The sequence below is a fragment of the Chlamydotis macqueenii genome, chromosome 8 (assembly GCF_036417535.1).
Source record: "Chlamydotis macqueenii isolate bChlMac1 chromosome 8, bChlMac1.mat, whole genome shotgun sequence".
Classification (NCBI taxonomy): domain Eukaryota; kingdom Metazoa; phylum Chordata; class Aves; order Otidiformes; family Otididae; genus Chlamydotis; species Chlamydotis macqueenii.
In genome coordinates, this window is record NC_141563.1 from 27613945 (window position 1) to 27636490 (window position 22546).

At 40.9% G+C, this 22546-nt stretch overlaps 1 protein-coding gene across 4 annotated transcripts in view; it reads right to left on the reverse strand.

The window, feature by feature from the left end:
- The window catches only part of EIF2B3 (eukaryotic translation initiation factor 2B subunit gamma), a 99823-nt gene that overhangs the window by 44597 nt on the left and 32680 nt on the right, over positions 1-22546 (reverse strand). For all 4 annotated transcript variants that reach the window (XR_015259144.1, XM_086752944.1, XM_086752945.1 and 1 more), the window contains exon 6: positions 4093-4182. Coding sequence is in view for 3 of the 4 variants with exons in the window: in XM_086752944.1 (XP_086609070.1) it covers positions 4093-4182 (90 nt within the window). In the remaining variant the exon portion in view is untranslated. The remainder of the gene's footprint in view (positions 1-4092; positions 4183-22546) is intronic.

The following is a 22546-nucleotide window of genomic DNA, read 5'->3' on the forward strand; positions in this document are numbered from 1 at the left end:
GCACACAGTAAAGAAATATCAGAGCATGCCTGTGCAGCATGCCTGGCTCACAAAGCACAGGCCTAGATCCTGCCCTCCACTACAGATGAAGTTCACAGGGGAAAGGGAATAAGGAGTCTGTTCTTCCATCTGCCCTGAATGCAGCAGCAAGGCAGGAATCCAACCTAGCACTCAGGAGAGTGCCAAAAAAGGGACTGGCTACTGTGCTGGCTGCCACCCCAGGGCCCCAGGGGTGTGAGGCCCGCCAGCTGTGGGGTGGAGCCGTGCCCCAAGCCAGCTACAGCCTCTGCTTCTGTCTAGCCTGCTGGCTCAGCTCATGTAATGATCGTTTTAAGAAAAGTAATATTGTGCAGTTCATCATGTGGTGCAGGTGTTCACCTTCAACTGTCCCTGCCCTGTGCTGGCAGAGCAACTCCTGCAACACACACAGCCTGCGCTCGCTTGTCTGCCCCATGCCACACAGCGCAGCACCTAGAAGATCCTCAGGTTAGCTTTATTCTGAAAAAGGGAATGTTTAGGAAATAAAACGTCTAGCCTGAATACAGGGAGATCAGATTTTTAACTGACTGTGCAAAGATGTGATACCATTCGGCAGATTCAACACATCTGCCAAACCAAGACCAACCTCAGCAGCTCTCACTTCATTGATGCAGAAAGGAACCTGGGGAAGAACCAAAGGCTTCTGCAGGAAAAAAAAACCCCAGGGATGGTTACAATAATCAGCAAATTCAGCCCAAACAAGCTGCTGGTTGTTCACGTTGAGGTCACAGTCCCTGTTCAAACAGGATAAATCCGTTTGGGTATGGTCCGGCAGGGTACGGTCCATGACCTCTTGTGAATTCAGTGGGAACAGACCCAAAAGTCATCAGTGCTGGGTATCCACTGCAGATGCAGGGATGAAAATGGCCATCCCTGGGCAGAGCTCTGAGTGCTCCTACTGGCATCCCTGGGCAGAGGCTGCCAGTGCACTGGAGCCAATTAAGGACCACTCGGATAATCACCTGCAAGAGTGTGGAGACAAGGGAAGGTGTAAATTCCAGCCTCTGGGGATAACAAACTGCCAGGGGCAAGAATTTCTTCAGCTGTCCCCCAAGTCACTGTGGAACTATGAGCATTTGATCTTGGCAAATTCAGACAGGGTAGGACTGTCAAACCATTGCAGACTCAATTTCACCAAGATGCAGTGTTGAACTGGTGGAAGAGAGAGATGGAGATAGGGATTTTAACTACCAAAATGCTTTTTTTCCTCCTAGGAGAGGAAAGAGAAAGCAGTTTAATTCTCCCAAAAATAAATTTCCCGGGTTTAAACAACATATTTTTTATTTTTTGTCTGGACATATATATTTGAGGGGATTCTAATAAACAGACCATTTCCCATGACATTTATTCAAAGGCACTAGGTGAAGGCACTTTTTAAAACTCAAGAATTTGTTTGGTTTGCTATAGTGCAATAAAACTTCAGGTAGGAGAATCTACTAGTCAGTCCTTTTAAACTTTTTCATAAAAATCTATTAAAAGATTACAAACTGAGTTACGGACTACCAAACAGTATTTTGACCAAAACTTAGCAGAATCTCACTGCTGCCAAAAACACACTGATTATTCTCCAAACAATTCTACCCAGAAGAGAAAACAAATGCATAGAAAAATCAAGGAACCTGTCTGGTACCACAAAGCAAGACAGTGGTCAAGCTGATGATAAAACCTTGGTATCATGACTCCATTCTCGAGCTGAACAATAAATTCAGCCTTTTTCCAGAGGTGACATGTAACAAAGTTGTCCCAGATCCTAAAGCAAGATTCATATACTTGTACAAAACAAATCATAGGATCATAGAATGGTTAGGGTTGGAAGGGACCTTCAAAGGTCATCTAGTCCAGCCCCCCTGCAAGGAGCAGGGACATATGTTTAGCCATAATGTTTAGCCATTTCACGTTCCCTTTTCCCTCTTTTTTATATTAGTTACTAGTGACTTTGGACTTCACATACAATGCATATATGAATCCGATCAAAGTGGAGGAATGCAATTTACCCTTACAGGTGCAGCTATATACAAACTACGTTCACTTGGGGAGAGCTTGCTCTTGCCACATCTTTGCAGCTAAGCTGAGACTACACTGGGCTTTTATCCCATTTGAAGCAACAGATCCCACATACGTAACCACATTAGTTTTCATGTAATTCTTTGACCTGGAAGTAATCATAATTTTCCTCTGCGAAAGAGTGAGCTGTAGCCAATTGTAGGATCTGAATTTTTTACTGCTGGGCAACATCTTTTCTGCTTTTGTATGTCAAAATAAAATGAGAAAAAAATGTAAATGCTTCACTGAGCTACAAACAATGAAAAAAGGTGTTCTGCCTGCCATCAAACCCCGCTGTTAAAATATTAACACAATGTAAATATTGTAATATTGAGGAAGTACACTGTGTCAGTACTTCCTGGCACCGTACAAGAGCTTCACTGTTCACTTCAGTCCCTGCTGTTAGTTTTAAACACGCACAACTTAAACAAGGCATCTGAGCTTCTCCAGTCCTGGTGCGAAATTGCAGAGAGGCAAAATCTTACTGTACGTTCCCTCTAGACTAAAAACCAAAGTATTAAAAAGAATCCTTAAACTCAAACAATTATGTAGATGTCAGTACTTCTGAGGCAAAAATATTCCAGAGGGTCTTTCAAAAGTCCAGGCATATTACTGCCAAACATGGAAAGATCTTTGGGTATGCACTGTCCTCCCCTTCCTCAGAGAAGAAAAACAAGCTGCAAAGCACCCACCAATGCCAGAAGCCTGAAAGCCCACGTTATTCCTCATGGCAAAAGTCCCATTCCTCAGATTGCCAGTTAAGCACATTACTTGCAATTGACTCTCTCTCAATTGACTGAGTAAGCAGCATAGTGTAATAAAGAGAATGAAGCAGCTACCTGCCATTAGTAAGCCAGATGTTGCTATCAGATCTTAAGCTATCTAGCTGCTGTAATTACATATTTGTCATGGAAGTGTCACAGATTTAAAGCATCTGCTGCTCCTGAAGCTTTCTCACCTTTCAGACATGTTCCCGTACAACAAATGACTTGTACAATGCCCCCATGTGCCAGTCAAAGTATCGGATAAGCGTCATTCTTGTGCATAGTAAGAAATTGCCCTGGGGGTTAACACAGATTTTCCACTTAATTTTAACTCGCTCACAGTACCTCACTCTGGAAGAGCTCCTTCCAGAGTATCCAACTGCATCGCCAGATTTGTACAGGGTCAAGACTAACACAAATCTCCGCTGCCCCCAATGTTTTTGCACGTTAGTTTATCCGCTAAGAAAAAGCACTATGAACACGACATTTAGTCAGCCCCTTTACCTTTCTTCTTACTTAAAAAGGGAGAAAAATTCTCGAGAACTCAGTAAGAATTCAATACATGTAATGAGCATGAGAGTGCTACAGAAAGTCTAGGAACAGGATATCATTCCAAAACTGAACTACTTACTGTGAGGGGGGTTGTTCATTTGTTTGTTTTTTAAAGATAAACAGGGGGTTTTTTTTTGTCTGTTTCATGAAATATTATAGCTAAGATCCTTCTCCACTTCCATAAATGGATGTTTTTCTTACTCTCAGTGGGTGGTCTCATAGTTCTGACAGAGGAACATCACAAGCGAAAAACATAGGATGCTACAGAGATAGCCCACCTGCAGTGGTGGTGGATGTGAAGGGGGAGAGAAAAGGTGATTGCAAAGGCCAAAACAGACTGTGGTGGGGGAAATCAAAGGTCATAAATGTATTCACAGCCCTAACAATGGGGGAGCGCTGGTGAAATGAGCAGCCAAAAAGCACAGATACATTAGGAAAACAAGGGATGCATAAAAGAGGCAAGAATTTTAGCTTTCACTTATGCTGCTATTAGATTTTTTTTTTTTATAAGGTCTGAATAAGAAACTCAGAGATAATGCTTGGCATTCCTTTTTAGTGTAGTTAAAGCATTTTAAAAACTAGTTTCTTTTACATTTCTATTTTAATGAAACAAATCTTCCTTTAAAAGCTCTGGTACAAATCATACATTGATGCAAACACCTGCTACCACATTGTGTACTGCTTTGTTTCTTACCTGTTTTCTACAAGGAAGTCTACCACGTATTTCTTGAGACAGTAGAGATGGGCATCCATCAGCCCTGTTCTGATGTGCATTCTGGGGTGCCTGGGGAAAAAAAAAAAAAAAAAAAAGGAAAATAATGGAGCTTTGCATGGCCATTTACAAGAGCTTGACTTTGCAATTAAGTCAGTGGATAGTGAAAAGTGTGCAAAGGCAGATCTGTTCCTTTTCATCTACTGCTGGAGTAACAGAGGAGAACAGCGCAGGCTGCCATTATTGGATTGTGTCTATAAACTTACACCTGCTGGCCCTGGGCTGATTTGCTGCAAGAGAAAACACCTCCTCCAAGGAGTCATTACTCCTGCTACATCTTCTTATGTAAGTGGAAATTGCACATTACTGGGCAGGAAGCCAAAGTAATGGGCCCAGAGTGCTAAAAGTTACAGTGGGTAATGTCAGGGTACAATAATTCAAAGCTTCTGGCTAAGTGCCTGCCCTAATATGCAAGGCTGTGCGTGTTCTGCTAGCAAACACAACAACACTACTGTATTTTTTCCAACACTTCCTGGAGGGGAATAGGGGAAGGAGATGGGGTCTGCTCACCTTTCCTACACCACGCGTTACAAACGACTGCCAAAGCTCAATTACAAAGCATTTGCCTATTCAGCCCAGTAAGATGGAAAAGATTAGTAAAACTCCCTCTTATCATTACCCAAACAATGGCAAACAGGGAAGTCTTCGCTTTCAGACCAGTGGCAGGTTAATATTTCAGAAACTCCGAAATCTTCAATATTTTAAGAACAAAGTTTTAAATCAGAAAGACTCATCGATTACTTCTATTACTTCTCTTCATAGGTTCTCTCCTCTTAGTGGAAACCCTTTTCGGAACCCGTCTCAAAGCAGCTAGATATTTTATGCCAATATTACTTTCCTTTCTACACACCTGTAGCCTCATTTAGGAGTGTTCTAGCTGTCTGAACAGTTGCCACTAGTTCTCAGGACAGAAAAGCCACAAGAATATTTAGCTTGAAAATTAGAAAAGACAAGACACAACAACAGTCAAAGACTACACTGGGCTGTCAAGACATCTGTAACTGCACTCATAGCCCAGAGGAGAGAAATTTAAATCCAGGCCTGAAATTGTCTCTGTTTTCATTTTTCCTCCTGTAATGCCTGGATTTCACAATGAAGTTTGAATGAGTATATCTTACCAGTATATTCCGTTCAACCTTTGTTCGCTTATTCCAGAACATGCTAAAGTCGTATGTTTGTGATCATGATCACTTTTATTATTTAGTTACCTCAGCAGAGGTACCAGTTACAACTTGGGCATGCATAAATAAACCAATGCTAGTACACTGAGTATCAGTAACACCAAAGCTACTGAGAATATCAGGTGTTCTAGTAAGCCATTTTTCAATGTATTTCTCGATTAAGGCATTGAACTACCAACCAAAGTATTTAAGTCTTAAAATTTTATAATTGAGGTGGCATTTCTCAAGCACAACATTCAACTCAAGCTAAGCATATTATCAACTGTAACAAAACTCTTTAAGTCCCTCTTGCAAAGGAAAGCTCCTATAATAGTAGTACGACACTTAGCAGCAAAGTATGTGGTACTAAAAAATGATATATGCGCTTTTGGTAGATTACTTCATTAACAAAACATGAGCTCACCTAGCAATGCTCTAGTACTGATGTTATCAGTGGCCCAGATGTTGCTGTGGAAGTCAGCCCAAACAGCAATGTTCCTTATGCAAAGAAGATAGGGAATCCACTAATTTTAATGAGGTCTTGCAGTTGGAAGTCAGCAGGCTTCCTCCTGCTCTGCATCCTGAGGATGGTTTCCACATTTTGTGTATTTATGAGAGGTATAATTTTCATATCTTCTCTGAGAAAAAGAAAAGCTCCCCTCCTATTCATATAATGAATATAATAGTTTATTTAAATGGGTGAGAGAGACAAACGTAAAGAAATGGAGCAGGGGAGGAAAGCTGGGAAAACGAATGCAACAACAGAAAAAGGCAAGAAACGTGTTTAAAAAAAAAGAAATGGATGCAATGTGAAAAGGAGAGAGAAAAACAGGAGGAAAAAACAATGTGAAGATGACAAACAGGACATGGTTTGTTTAGCGCCAGAATGCCAGGTTCTTCTCTTCATATTCAAGATCTACCACAACCTCCCTTAGACACAAGGCAGGGGAAGGCTGCAAGGGCTGGACATCAAGCAGAAAAGTGTAAAACAGGAACTCCTCAATAAATGCTCGTCCTGTTGCCAGTGTCTGTGCGGCTTTCACACATAACAGTCTCCCCACCTGCAAACTGGAATAACGCTATTTAGCTACACTGCCAGGTACAGAGGATTTGCGGGCTGAAGTTTGTATCTGCATGCAAGTATCGTACCAAGTTTTTCTGTAGCTAAGCAACTTTATAACAAAGTTAGACAAAATCAGTGCAAGTGGACAGACAGTAGCACAGTGCTATCCTGGCTGCAGCCCCATCATACACACACAAAAAACCCCACAAAAACCAGCCAGACAAGATGTACTGAAACGCCACTCTGAGTTCGCTTTCAATGTGGAATATACTAACAATAACGGAACATCATGCTGGACAAGAGGGAGGTCCCACAATGAAAATCCTCTGAAATACAGACCACCTAAGTGATTTGCAACAGAATAGTCCCATAGATTAATATTATAATCACAGCTTCAAAGGTCAAACAGGCAAGTTTGGGCACATGCATAAACAAAGCTGCGATTTCTGTAAACCAGACGCAGAGAGAGAATAGCCACACTAAACCAGACTGATAAGAGCACTCTATCATAACAAGCCACTAAATATGATGGCAATTTTCATTGACTAGTGCTTAAACCAGTTTATCTTCAGGTAAAAGCAAAAGGAGCCAAATAATCTAATAGATAACAGCAAACTCCATCACCATTTCAAATGAGCATCTGGTTACTAATATCGAAAGCCACACTCCCTTTTCATGCCTCTGATCTCCAACTCCATCAGCTAATCTTTACAACATATGAAAAATGAGCCCGTCAGGAGGAACAGCTGATACAGAGAGAATCGAATAACAAACAATGCATGTGCCGAGAGCTGACGCACCTAGACTTATCGCTCTGAGGGAGATAATACAAAAGGCCTTTAATTATATCATCAAAGCAAGGGAGAAGGTACTAGGAGGGGCTGGCTGCAGATGGTTAAGTGTTAATGAATGCCGGGTTGGGTGGTTTATCAAAAGAAAAAGACTGGATATATATCTGAGAGGGTCACCGTTGAGATGAAAGTTGTAACGGCCATTGTTGGAGTTCTTTAATGAAGGAGGAATGTCAAATGTGAACACTGTAAGAATCATACCAATTACTAAATGAACTTTGGTTCAATCTACCAAATGTAATCAAGCACAAGTCATTAAAATACATGGTAAAACTCCTATTGGCGCTGCCACTATAGCGTCTATTATTGTCTGTGCTCCCATGCAAGGGAGGGGGCTGCTCCCAGTTGTAAGCTCTGTGTGTTATGTTAAGTGATGGCAGATTTTAGCCCTAATGATGAGGCATGAAGGGCTCCCTAGCAGAAAGTCAACAATGAGGAGGCTCAGAGAGATCTGTAGAGAAGTCAGGGAAAGATCAGCAATTAAAAGAGCAATTTCAAAGAATGCAATTTAATGTGTAAAATTAGCTTTTATTAGCACATAATTCCACAAAATCCCGACTCGTGATGAGAGTGCATAAAGGTCTGCGAGAGTCCTTAGAAAGGTCTGTGCCTGTAATTCCTGACACGCCATTGTGAAATAATAAGCAGTACTAACAGGATTGATGCATGCTTCGTACATGGCATTGCTTTGAAAGTGGAGCTCAGAGCTTTTCTCTCCCTGATAACCTCTCTCAGGATTTCCTCCCTCAGGGAAATCAGCCACTGATAGAGCAAACTTCGCTTGTTTAAAGGTAAAAAGATGGACAATTGTTTCAACTGTAAACTAATTAAGAGAGATTACCACCAAGAGCTGGAGGTTCATACCAGCCCTGCACTCCCACTGACAGTGTGATAATGCCAGGCTGGGGTCAAAATCATAAATCTGAAGGGAGCACACACAATGCTTAAAGCCAAAAAGCTTCTCTACTAAGCATGGGATATTGCCACATTAACCTCACCACCTCACAAATAAACTAGCTGAGAAAGAGAAATCCCATGGCCTCTTTCCCTTTAACTTCATGCAGCTGTTGACGGAAAACATGAAGGTCTTTAAATACGCTCAAGGACCTGAGGCTGTCCGTAGTCTAACACTAATCCGAGCAATGACACAATAAAAATCCAATCATACCTGCTATTAACCTGGCTCCTGAACCGATATCTGAATTACATCCACCGTGGGCTTAGGGGGTATTAGCTCATCTTCCTCCCCATCCCTCCAAAATAAGTAAAGAAATACCAGCATGCTAAGTGCAAACTATGCATTCCACACTCATTTATTTTCTAATTAATCGTGTATAGCTCACGTAGTCAAACAGTGTCCCGCATTTTTCCTATCCCCACACTATTTGCTGTGTTCTTGCGCGGAACAGCGTGCCGTCCAGTTCAAACACGCAGCGCTGACCCCGGCTGTCTGCACCGAGGTTCTGCTCTCGTGTTGACAGAAAGCCAGTGTACAGACCAACACTAAGAGAAGTCTCACAGTGAGAGCTGCCAGACCACCTTTAATGTCTCAAGCATTCCTACTTTTAAAGGAAGAAAAAAAAAAAAAAAAAAAAAAATCCCTCAATCGCATTGCTCATTTACGGGACAGCTCTTGGCTGTAAACTCACTAATAATAAAAGACCACTGTTACGTTGGCTCTTCAAAAATCCCAGACACCTTATGACCTTAATTTTTTTTTTTTTTTTTTTTTTTTTTTTTAAACACTGCTTTTGGCCGAAGCCCGAGCCCAGCGAGGTCCCCGCCGTGCCCACCAGTGAAATGCTGCCCCCTCCGGGCTGAACCGCGGCAGCGGTGGCGGCGCAGGCGGGGACCCCCCCACCCGCGGGGCCTGCTCTGCCCAGCGCCCCCCTTCCGCCTGGCTTCGGAGGAGGGGGAGCGGAGTGTGATGAGAGGGTGCTGCTGCTGGGGTGGAACAACCGGTTTCGTTCTGGCTAGGAGGAGCACCTCAGTGATGGGAGAGAGCCAGCGCAGAGAGGAAAGGGGCACGGAAAAGCGATCACCCAAGATTTCAAGATGGCGTAGGCTACTACCAGGTGCCTTCCCGCGTGTGTGTGGGCCCCAGGTGACCCTGGCCTCCGCTTCCCAGCTCAGAGACACCCCACTTCACTGCTTCCCTTCCTCGAGTTTTGTAACAACCTCATTTACAGAGACGGGAGGGCAAGATGCGCTTGGGTCCCTTGAGGACCTGGCAAGGGAGGACAGGCCACAGTTGCAGGTTCTCTGGTAACGACCCACCCAGCCGTCCTCGCAAGCCCCAGCTCCTAAAGAGACACTGCATCAGGAATGGGAAGTGCTTTCCAAATGAAAATGTTTTACTGATCTAGTGACCCAAGTTGCCTGAAAGTCTTCTGAATAATAAATATTTTTCATTTAAAACCTTCACCGCGTGCCATTTTTCTTTGTTGTATTATATTATTAATATACCCATGAGACTGTAATACAAACTATGAACCTACTTCTGACAAAAACATGCTGAAAACTTTTTGGTAAAGGAACAAGTCTCATTGAAAGCCAAAGATTAAATCATATTCTGTAGTATAAAGAATATAGGTTAGCAGTCAGAACTCATGATTAACGTTTGTTCAAGGTCAGTAATGGCTTACAAGAAGCCAACGTGACGTCCGGTAGAAAAAGTTATTATCTCAAAACCAACACTGTGCTTTAACGTTAACATCTCTTTTGACTTTGATGCTGAACAGCAAGAAGGCTGATGACTGCATGGCCAACTCATCCCATTACCTTATGCAAAGTGTTTTTCTTCACCTCGCTTCAGCTTCTCAGTATGAAAATGAGAACTGTAATTCCTCACCCACCCCAAGTCTGAGGAGCATTTCCATGGCGTGCATGGCCATGTCGCTGGATGCATGTGCACCCCACTGGGAGCATGCCAGACACAGCTGCTGGGAAAAGCATTTCTGTAAACTTTGTTCTAAGTGTCTTTCTCTGCCATACTGAGTGCTAAAATAACACAGGGGCCGGGCTCCCCACAAAGCTCCTGCCCCTTTTCTCTTTCTCTGTCACTGGAAAAAACACAGTTCATGCAAATATTTTATACCAGACACTTTTATACTAGATAGCTTTATATTAGATTCAAGTTTGCTAGAAGATCCTGATTGCTAGGTAGAAACTGGGAAAGCAAAAGAGAGAGACTAAGATGATAAGAAGTCCCGAGCTTGGTGTGAACAGAAGAGAATACACTGCAAAGGAGGGTGGGAACTGCCAGAGACATTATTAATAGGTTTTACCCTTGAGCTCTGGCAGCTACTTGTTCTATACACAGAGGAAAAGGATTAATCAAGCCTCGCACGTAAAGGTTCTTTCTATGGTCTGCCAAAATATTTAAAGCAGTATATACAGAGTGTAAGCCTTATTATTATACACATTCAAAGTAATCATCTTATGCTACAGTTAAGGCCAGGATGACAATAAAGTAGATTATTGTGCACTACAACCAATTCAATTCCAACACAACGGGACATGGCTTAGTCACTTGGTTCAGATCTGGTATTTGAGCTTATTTTTCTTATGCTGGGCTAAATTGTGATTTAAGAGATTTAATCAAGCTTTGTGAAATGCTTTCTTTGCTAAAGAAGGGGAAAAGAAAAATAGAAGTCTGCACCTGGCAACCCTAATCATTTCCAATTTCCCACTCATTTGCTTCCTGCTTCATGGAAATTCACCTTAGTAAGTAACTGTTCCCTAAAATCACGAGGTCTAAAAGGATGACAACACAAAAGAGGACTAAGTTTTAAGCAAACAACTGAAGCTGGAGGATTGCACAGAGACTACTGAAGAACGGCAGCTCCTGCTGATCCCTCCTATGCCAGTTCCCAAAGGGCTAAGTAGCAGCCATATGATATATTTTCTTAAATAAAATAATTACAGTAAATGCATGGGAAACAGTGAAACTGAAGACTAGGTCAAAGCTGTAGGTCACTAGCAATATATAGCTTAAACACAGCAAGGCTGCCACGATTTCTTTATGTCTGTGGCCTAGACTCAAAGGCGAACAGAATAGCACTCGGCAGCGTGACTGGCTGATCACAGCCTCGCTCAGTAAGGCTACAAAGACCTTCTCTGCCTCTCAGGTGAGGTGGGTTTTACTAGTGGCTAGAACTTAAAATCTACGATCTGCAAATTTTGAGATTTAAGGTAATCACATGCCTTCAGACTGCTAACACACAGGGGCTTGGATTTCCCAATGCGAGTAGCCTTACAGGTGCTTCATGAAAACCACCTACTTCTGCACCATCAGTTTATTAAAATTAAAAATTCCTCTTTAAACCTGTTACTGTGCATAGGCCATACCCAATCTCTTACTTTACTTTGCTAGGGTCTTCGCTTGGGCCGTTATGATGGAAGGTGCATGTTTGTCTTTCCTTAGAAGATATTTGCCTTCAAAACAGTTAAATTTAATGGGACTGGGAAACAACCTGACAAGAATCTGAAAACATGTCATGAGGGTTAAAAGGAAGAACAGACGGAGAGAACAGAAGAAAGAAAAGAGCAATAAACGTTGTAGGTTAGACAAAGTAGCATCTGGCTTACCCCAGCACTTACAGTCTAGAAAGCAAGAAGACACAAGTTTTGGATCCAAAGATGGGAAAAATTCAAGTGTTACAGTTTAAATTACCAAAATCTACCCAAATCCAGCCCATGTAGGGTGTCCTCTGCAGTAAATCTGGCAATATTTATTTCCTTCATCTATAGTAAGTGAATTATACTTAGCTCCTGCTGCTGGAGAGTCTGTAGCTTCCTCAGCTGGTGCTTTGACCTGTTTCCTTTTGATTTCCCCCTGGAACAGTCTACTGCTTCTGCCTCACTTTTGATTCACAATTAAGGTTTTACAGTTGTACCTATTCACATCGCAACTTCACTGAAACCTGGACACTTTAGCATTTGGCAACACAGTAAACACACTTAAACCTGACAAGACCCCAACAACTGTAATTGTCAAATATTTAATCAATTAATGAAAACAACTTTATCTCGGGCAGAAATTAAAGTGGGCACAGAAACTGGCTCTGCTGCCACTGCAGAGGGAGCCTGGCTGGGACAGCCAGGACACAGGCTGCTCCACATCTCGGCAACGCTGAATGGGTACATAGAAGAAAAATACCTTTTAAGGGAAACTACACTACGGCATCAGCAGTCAGACTTTATGAATCCTGCTTCCCTACAGAAAAACAGAGGGGTTTCCCGACTTAGCTAGTCTGAAGTTGTGACTCAGCCCATGTGTTCAGATACATTCTCAGAAACATGCTAGTCTGGATTTGGGGCAACATCAACCCACCAGATTTCAGGACACAGAGAGCTGTCATGGCTCAAGAGATTATTAGCATTAGAGTACAGCCTGATTCTGCAGTGAAGAAATACCCCAAGTGATAGGAGCATCACACAAGAAATAGATACTTGTGTTCTTTTCCAGTTTAAATTAACTTGTACTATTTAATTTATCAGCTAATATTTTGATAGTATCAAGTAAGAACTTCATTAAAACAAAGTCTTAAAATTAGGAAATATAGCATACTTTTTGCAGACTGACAGCAGAATTTAAAACCAAAGGAGAATTGAAGTCAAACTGAAGTCACTTGCAGACATCTCTCATCTTTTCAACTGAAAAGAACTTTATGATTAATTCTTTTAATAGCTAACTGACATTTTACAAAACACCATTGAAAGTAGCATGGGATGATGAACATAAGTATCAGGAAAATAAAATTAAAAAAAAAAAAAAAAGGAAAAAAGACACAGAAAAATCTATCATTACCACAAGGAGAGCTTAATATCCACCCGAAGTCCAAATTTGCATTTTTTAAACAGTAATTACAGTGGTTACAACCACACTGGATTTGTTTCTGGTTACACCAGATTACTCATGATTTAAAATTTCCAGATTTGTTAATAACTGTAACAGAAGCTGCTGCTTCATATTACTATAAGAAACTGATCTTACACCTACGATGCTTTCAGGAGGATGCTACAGTTGGAGCACTACAGCATTAAGCCAAACTGAACAAAAAAGTACACTGCACTGAAAACAGAGCTGGATTTCCAAAAATCCTTCTCATCATTCACCCATTACTAGGGCCTGAATAACAGCTTAAGGTTGGGCCAGAGGAACTTCACTCCTTTTGAACAGTGATAATATGGCAATTAGAATATTGCAGAGGACAGAAGAAAATCCTGGCAAATTCAATGCAGTGAGCCAGTCCTTTGAGCAGTAGGTTAGCTTAACCCATCTCTGGGATGGTTACTGCTGATTGAGAAACTTCACACAAGCAAGAGCGCTGTTCCACACAGCCCACTTCATACAGTAAGTGGGAGCTGCCTTTATACTAAGTAGGAGACAGTCCCTGCTCATTTAAAAAAATCAAAACCAACCCAAAAATGCATTCCTGAAGGAAAAGCTGTCTGTACAGCTAATAAGACACTGCTTGTCTGTGTATTTTTTTTTATTTAAATACTATTTTAAGTTTGGTTTTTTTTTTTTTAAGCAGCTGCAGTTACAAAGTCCAGTTTTTGGCCAAAATTAGCAGGTATTTTATTGCTGTAAGAAGGAGACAACAGCACACTACTTGTCTGGAGGCGGTGTGGCTTCAGCAATGAAACAGACAGGAGAAGCGTCATTAATCTAGACTTTCAGCGAAAGCAGTAGTGGAGAACCATTTTCACCACTGATCACAAGCTGGCATTGAAAAGTAAGAGAAAAGACAGCAACCGAGCCTCTGTTGTTTATGCCACCTGGGGTAATGAGTTAAACCTCACAACCCAGAAGCAATAAACTGGCTATGGCAAGTAATAAGAGTTCAGATACCTCCGTAATTTGCTCTTAGAATAGCTCTGTCCAAACACCAGAATGGCAACAAATCCAATCCTTTCTCTTCACAAGGCTAAATCCATGGTAGGACAATTACCTCATCTTGAAACACTTAGCCTAACAGAAAAAAAAATAAAATGGGTAGTGGACAACCTGAAGATTATCATTTACAGTTTTATGGCAACCTCAAATACCATTAAAACAAAACAACTTCTATTCCCTTCTTGCTTGGAAGAGACTGGGACTATTCCATCTGTGGTTGTGGCCTGTTTCAGTACGACCCAACTGCATAAACGAAACTAGTGTCAAAATTAAGTTTTAAATGGCTTGAGGTTTATAGGAATTAAAGAAGGAAAAATTAAATTTGAAACTCTGCTTGTTTACTAGCACTAATTAAATATGTCAGATTTCTGGGCAAGCTTCCTAGCCTGTGGCTACTACGTTACTGGCTTGTAAAACAGTCAACAAGTACATGAGTACAAAGCACAAATACAGTAACAGATATTTCGTGTACAGTCCTGCCCTTAGTTTATAAAGAAAAAAATGTATTAGAAACAATCTGTAACTATAAAGACCTGTGCTAACCCTCTAGACTATATTAGTGATATAAAAAAGAGCCAGGTCTACAGGGGTTGCTTTTGTGGAGAACAGTTAAAAGAAAAAAATAAAATAAAATCAGAGAAAGGTAAGAACCAATAAGCACCACCAAAATGAACAGGAAGCCTTAAAAAAAAAAGTTTACTTCTAAAATTCCCATGCTTCTAGGCTCTGCTCTCAAAATAATCTGCTATTAAAAATAAAAGGGAGTTTTTGCACTTCAACAGAAGAAGCGGGTCTGATTACTCACACCAAGTCATCTCCACTCCTCACAAACAGTAGATTATACTGGAATTCACTAGAAAATAGGTTTATTTTGAAAAGCTGAAGTGTCACGTTTAATGGGAGCAAGGGCCATATCCATAATCGTACAGTCCGTTTAGACTCTAAACTTTTAAGACAGGTAGTATCTTTGTGTCCTACATTTTAACAGAACCAACACAATTTGCTCATAGTCTATGAGGAAGCTACAAACCAACCAGGAAAGAACAAACTAAAGGCAACCTCAGATAAACAGAGCCTCTGGAGACTGCTCATCTCCACACACAGCTGAAATGAAACAGAATAAAATGCAATGGTGCCTGCATCATGCCCAGGTATGGAGGGGCAGGAGAAGGAGGGACAGTAAGATTTCATAGCCTAAATGCTGTTCTTTGCACACCCTTCTTTCAGGAAAAGCTCCCAATTTAGTTTTGGTGGCCGACGGAGCCGTTTCTACAAAAGCGGCAAGCAACTCTTAATGAAGAAACACTTGAGGACAATTTGCTGCTTTGACAGCTTTAAAATGAACAGCCTTTCACAGCAACTGAAATTAATGTGCGTTCCCACTGTACAGTAGCCTTGCTCAGCTTTAAGGAAACCAGGAATTATGCTTCAATAAAAATTCAGCCGCGCAAATATTCTGCTATAAAAAGAGGCACAAACATATAATTCTCCAACTTCCAGAATCACGTACATGAGGCAAAGGGAAACGATATAAAAATAACTAGGTTTTTGTTTACATCTCAGATTTACAAGAGCAATTCCAGAAACTAAATTCTTCCACAGAGGCATTGATTTAATTAGCCTGCATAGCATGCTTTATTTGTATTTGAACCTCTGACGTACATTGATTAAAAAGAAACAAAAACACAATGGACACACACAAAATTGTTTCCTAAACTTTTCCTATGCCCAGATGCAGATAAGAATTCTCAAACACACTTTCATGGTCTCTTCCTTACATGCAAATGATCCTTTTTGAATATACACAAACTGTGTATGTTTTCAATTAAAAACATGATTGGATCATATATTCTTGCAAACTAGCCAAAAATCAAATACAAACTGAAGCCCTGAAGGAATTTCTGGACGTATAAACCATATAGCACACCAGTTCTATTTCTGGCAAGGAGAATCACCTCTCCTTTGGAAACAAAGCTAGAAGCGACAGCAATGCATAAAAACATGCTGTCATTCAGCAATGAAATAATGACATTAATAAACAGTACTCAGCATAAAAAATGTAACTGGTGAAAATCTCAGCTTAGCAAGTCAGCACAAAATGATCAAGTAACAGCAGAGCACTTGCTTATTTTTTGATAACTGTTAGTCTCAATTTTGTGTCTTACTATGCAACTGAATGACAAAGTTACTTCCTCAGAGATGTGAGCACAGCATTCTCTTCAGGACACAGTGGCAGCGAGGGGGACATTTTTGCTTAAGGTAACCAACAGGACTACTAAGAATGGGTTCTCATACACTTTTTTTCCACTGTGTTTTGATCCACATTAATACAGACTTTGTCTGCTTGTCCTTCCTCATCTCAGATTTAAAAGCCAAAACATCCCAGAACTTTGGGAATAAGTATTTAACGGTGAGTGTAAATAAGACAATATTATTCACTTTTAGAGACAATCATAGAATCATAGAATGGTTAGGGTTGGAAGGGACCTTCAAAGGTCATCTAGTCCAACCCCCCTGCAAGGAGCAGGGACATCCCTGACTAGGTCAGGTTGCTCAGAGCCTCATCCAGCCTGGCCTTGAACGTTTCCAGAGATGGGGCCTGTACCACCTTTCTGGGCAACCTGTTCCAGTGTTCTATAACTCGCATCGTAAAAAGTTTTTTCCTAATTTCTAATCTAAATCTACCCCCCTCTATTTTAAAACCATTACCTCTCATCCTATCGCAACAGGCCCTACTAAACAGCCTCTCCCCATCTTTCTTGTAGGCCCCCTTGAGGTACTGGAAGACCGCTATGTCCAAGTTCAAGTCAGGGCATACCTGCCTGGAACGCTTCCAAGGCTCATCCATTTTTCTCTTCCTTATAACTTTATCTAATTCTCTATACCCATGTTCTACCCAGCCTACAGCAAGCAGGGACCAACAATTTTGACCAGTAAACGTACAGATCAGATCAGCCTTTGCAAGAATATGTCCCCAACATCTTTCACTTGCATACACTGCAGTTGTCCTTGACTCTCCACTGCATACCACCCAACTGGCTGTGGCCTCAAGTCACTACAGTGCAGTATACCCTCCCATAATCCCCGTTCATGTCAACCATTTTGATTCTGAACAGCTCAGTCCAGCTTTTACCTCTTCTTCATACAATAACTTTTCAGGCACTGACCAATGATGAAAAAGACTCACCAGCTACCGGTCAGCACATCTAGAAACCTGAGGAAACAGCAGTATCCTAAGACATCCAAGACTCTAGATACTTCCACTGAGACTTGAATTAACACTTAGGGCCAGTTTTCTTATTGTAGGAGGAGCAGAGATCAGCACTAGATACGCAGGTACATGGCAGATAAAAGACTGAAACCTTCCAGAAGTCCTGAATGGAACCTATGAGTCATCTCCACTGTGGACACAACATGTTTTCATTTAGGAAAATAAAGAAGTCAAAGGCCAGAAAGAGTGTCAAAGCAAAACTAGTCTTTAAATTATTGTGCTGCTGTCTGCTATGAGCTCTCACTCAAAGACTCATGCTCAGTACTAGACTCCTTTCTTAGAGATGCACAAATTCATATCCTTGCACCCACACACCTTTCTCATATGTACAAGTTCATATGCATCCACTGCCTTCAAGATGGTGAATCAATCATTTACAACTTAAAAACACAGAAATGAATGAAGAGGTAAAGCGATAGACTTCTTTGCGGCAGGTTACTCAGCTGTGCTTCAGCTCTGGTGTCTGGCATTTCTGCTGTTCACAGCATTCTTGACTTACAGGTTCATTATGTCTTTATTTATGCACAGGAGCTCTATGAGGCCACTATTTAGCAGGGTACTATCACCTTGTTTTATGACTATAACCCATCTTTCAGGAAACATTAACACTTGCTGTTTATGGATAAAATTGTCATTTAAAAAGTGAAGAAGCAGATTGCACGCAGCAGCCCAAATCAATTCAGATAATGTTTTACAGCAGATCACTTGTGAAAAATAGTTGTCATGCTTTTGTAATGTTTAGGAGAAATGAAAGCAATTATTATTAGTCTGCAGAGGGCTCACCGTCCACAGGAAGGGAATTACTTTTCTACTGTGAAAAGTAAGATATTTGAAGAACTATAAAAGATTAACTCTTGTTTGATATTTATATTTTGGTGGAACCTGAAAGTGCTGACCAAAGCTGTACATATGGATAAAAAAACTACAATTCTTATTTCAGAATTTAAAAGCTGCCATCAGGTGGCCAAACTGGAAGTGGAGAGCAACAAACAAATGCAAGTATTAATGAAAGACAAACATCACTTTTTTCCCTTTATCCAAAGTAATACAGATTCGAGAAAGCCCAGATTATAGTACCATTTCTGCACCAGACAGAACTGGCTCCTTCAGAGTCCCGGTACCTCCACGGTGTGCGCTGAGCCCTCGCCGCAGGAGCTGCTCTGCCCGCCCAGCTACGCCGCTGCCAGCCCAGCCCGGCCCTGGCAGCCGTACAGCCACCCCCATGTTAGCTCAGGTGCACTGCTACGAGCTGTGCCAGACTCAAGCCAGCATTTGTAAAACCAGTTCATGCACACGCAAGGAACCACCTATCAAAAAATTTGATCGTGTACGCTCAGGCGTAGTGACTTGTTAAGGCAAAAGAAAACATACTTCATTTTTCACTGTATGTCCAGTGCTTTTGTCAGAAAAACTGGAGAATGAGTATACTGAAAGGAAATTAGAGACAGCGGAGTGATAAGAATAGCAGTGCATAACAATGTAACACACAATAAACTATACAGTAATACATTTAAATACTACTGGCATACCACATGCAGAAATGCAAGTGCTGAAAGTGAAAATCTAGGTTTAAATATGATCTGCAGCTCATGCTGTATGCAGTGTTGCATCAGCTGCTTCCTGCAGGTCATTTTAACAAGAACTATTCTGATTCTAAATGTAGGAAAGCCAACACTTAATACCCTGTACTCAGAGCAGCATTTTACATTTGCAGTACTGACAAACATTCATGAGTTATGCCCCTGTGAGACAGGAAAGTAATATTGCGTTCATTTTAAGAAGTGAAGAAAGTGTGAGAGACAAATAATAAGTGGCCACAAAACCAAGTAGAGAAAACCGAGATCTCTTTGTATATTAATTACAAGACATGCTTAATGCAAACAGGTGATAGCACATCAATTCACACATTAACTTTTACCCTTTTCAGCATCAGATCACCTGTAGACCAAGAGAACTCTTACTCTCCAAATACAAAGGTTGCTTATTTTAATCGTTCTCTACAACAATAAAACAGATTAATCTTTCTATTTTTTTTTCCAAAGACAAGAATAGATTACTGAGAAGTAAGGTCAGACAACTTTTCTGCAAACCCTTTAAGTCAACAGTTGTCCACAACATGAGAAGTCATTTTTTACCCCAGGCATGAGGTCATTTTTTATTCCTGTCACATATGAAAGCCTGGAATCTATATAACATCCCTAGTATCATAACCCTCTTCTTTTCAGTTGACAAACATCAAGGGCATAGCAAAAAAAAAATGCTTAAGTCTACTGTTTTTCAGGTTGCTTCCTTCATATAATAACCTAAATCGGAGAACACAGCATCCTGCATTCTAGAGCTACACTATCACAGGGTACATCTAAAACAAACACACGCGAGAACATATTCCTCAAATCTGAAATACATACTATTTTTTCAAAGGGTAAGATATAGAAAAACATACCAGCAAGCACCAATTTGTCTCACTGATCTATCCCCTCAATAGCCAGAGGCTACTTTTAACTACACTGACTTAACAAAGGAATCTACGTTGTATAAATCAACGTCTCAATTAACATTTTGTTTAGGAAGAGTTACGGAAGAGAAACAGAATGTAATCATTTGCTAGCACAGTGGCTCCAGAGGTCTGGGAGCGAGTGCAAGAAGAATGGAGTTGAATGTGGGAAGGGTCCATTATTCTTTCAATAGCGTCTGGTGCTGCAAAATATGTGCTTGCATACTTTCCTACTTGAAAAGCTTAAGTCTTCAGTAGCTCCTTGGTCTGGGAAAATGGCAGGCACCCAAATGCTAACCCAGGGATCTAGGAAGGCGATCTACCTGAAGAACAATATTTTTCAAGTGGCCTTAGAAGTGAAAAACGGCCATAAAGAGAAGCCTCATTCCCAAGGGATTTTATTCCTTCTGTCTGGCTGCTGTTTGTCAGGTGCCGGTCCCCGCGTACACCCCTAGCACATTCTAATGCAAGAATGGAGAGAGGGCCTCTCTGAAAATAATCACACTTGCTGAAAGACCTGCCCTGCATAAATATCTCTAACAACAGTACAAACAGAATTCAGCCTTCCTTCCCAATACTTTAGTTGAAATTTATGGCACCGCTGGCTGTGATTCTGTTATTACTACTCTACCTAGCTAAGACTCAAAGTCACAGGATTGGGAATTTCAGATGTATTTTCAGAAACGCTGTAGCTCATTTGGGAGAAAAAAAAAAAACAAAACAAACAACAACAACAACAAAATACCTAGTTCTACAAATGTTGTACCTATACATTACGGAACAAAGCTATGCATCACACATACATGCATACATGTATGAACACATGTACCATGGAGATGGGACAGAGAAGTTAGGGACACACATGGCCTCTGAAATATTTAATGCCACACTTTGGGAATAATAAAGCAAAGCGAAAAAAACAATCAAAGGGAATTCTGAAAGACAGTCTCTTGTGCTCTTGCAAATATCACCAGCTGCTGGAGGACTTATATGCAGAAAAACTAGAAGTTGGGCTTTAACTTGAATTTCCCTTGCTTTCTTACTGGTTTGCTTCTGATCCTCGGAGTTTAATTAAAGTCCATCAGCCAAATTTTTTCTGCCTGAAAGTCCTAAATTATTTCCTTCTAAAATCTCTCTGTATTGACTGACTCACTTTTTTCAAAATCTTGAGCTTCCACTAGCCTGAATTATGAATACCACCCCTAACATGTTTTTTTCAAGATGATTGATGCAAGTAATACCAACAGCTGTTGCTGGCCAATATGCAGGTATGCAGGTACATCTAAGCTACACTTTGAATCAGAAATTGTGCATGATACAGCATTCTGCATTGCCAGTTCACACATCAAGGTATAATAACTATCTCCTCTTAAATCCTAACAGAGTATTTCATATTTGGTGACTATAATACATTTCTAAAATATATATGAAGTAAAAGGAATCTCTATCTAATCTTCTCTAGCTGGGGAAATGGTGTAAATACATTTGATGAAGAAAGGAAGGATTTTAAGCCAGCAGAAATCAGGATTTCTCAAAGCAGAAACGTAGAAGACATGCTGCCCTTAGAAATAGATCTCTGCTATTTACTCAATCTACTGGAAGAACTCCCGGGGAGCGTGTCTTAGCAAGAGAAAGGAAAGTTTGCTATGCTCTTCATTTCCTGTGTAATTCCAGAAACTGCCAGCACAATGCTGTTTGGGGAGAACCACACAACAGCTATTCAAGAGGGAATTCAGCATTGTATTCTGAATGAATGGAAACATTTTGAAAGATATATATTTGCTGCGAGTAAAGTAGAATTTGAAACCAATAAGGATCTTGGGCACACGTATACCTTCAACCAGCTAATTGTATATTCTGACTCTTGCCATTCTGACTTTCACAATATTCTTAGCAGTGCTAAATATCACAGTAAATCATCCAGGTTGGAGTTCACAGTAGCCATGAAGTGTAATAAATCAGCATTAAAAATATTACGCAACTATAGTTCAATTGATACCAAGTGTAACTAATTTTAGCAGAGAGGCTATCACTTTTATGTTTCCCTGTAAGTTAGTGATTTGGCATCTCAATGATCAGGATGAAGGAAAGGCTCTTCAAAGTCCAGGTTTCCTAGAATGAATTAAATGAATGGTTTCTTGCAAAAATCCCAAGGTTCTTTCCCTCCAGCTCACTGCAAAAATATTCTGCTAAGCATGACAACTTAAAGCATTACCAAAAAAAAAAAAAAAAAAAGAAAAAAAAAAATCAGTAATGCAGAACAGTAAGGGAACCACAAGCCCTGGCTGGGCTCAGGAGCCAAGACCTCAGCCTCAAGCAGAATCAGACCTTTTAACTGAAGAGGAACAGTCACATGCCTCATTTCACCCTTACTTTGCTTTAAACTAGGCTGCTTCCTCCCCCCCATATCCCACATTGGCTGATAAATTCCCCAACGGCGGGTGTTAACTAACTCTGCATTCCAGTCTGCTCTGCGTCATGGAGTTCCACATCCCGCTGATGAGGAACACATGGCAGACATGTGGTAGGAGAGAGCCTGACAGCGCTCGCACAAGCAGGGATAACTCCTCTGACCTTTGGCTTTTTTTTCTGTCTGTCCCATCCCAATCACACAATAAGGAGTCTATGCCCCT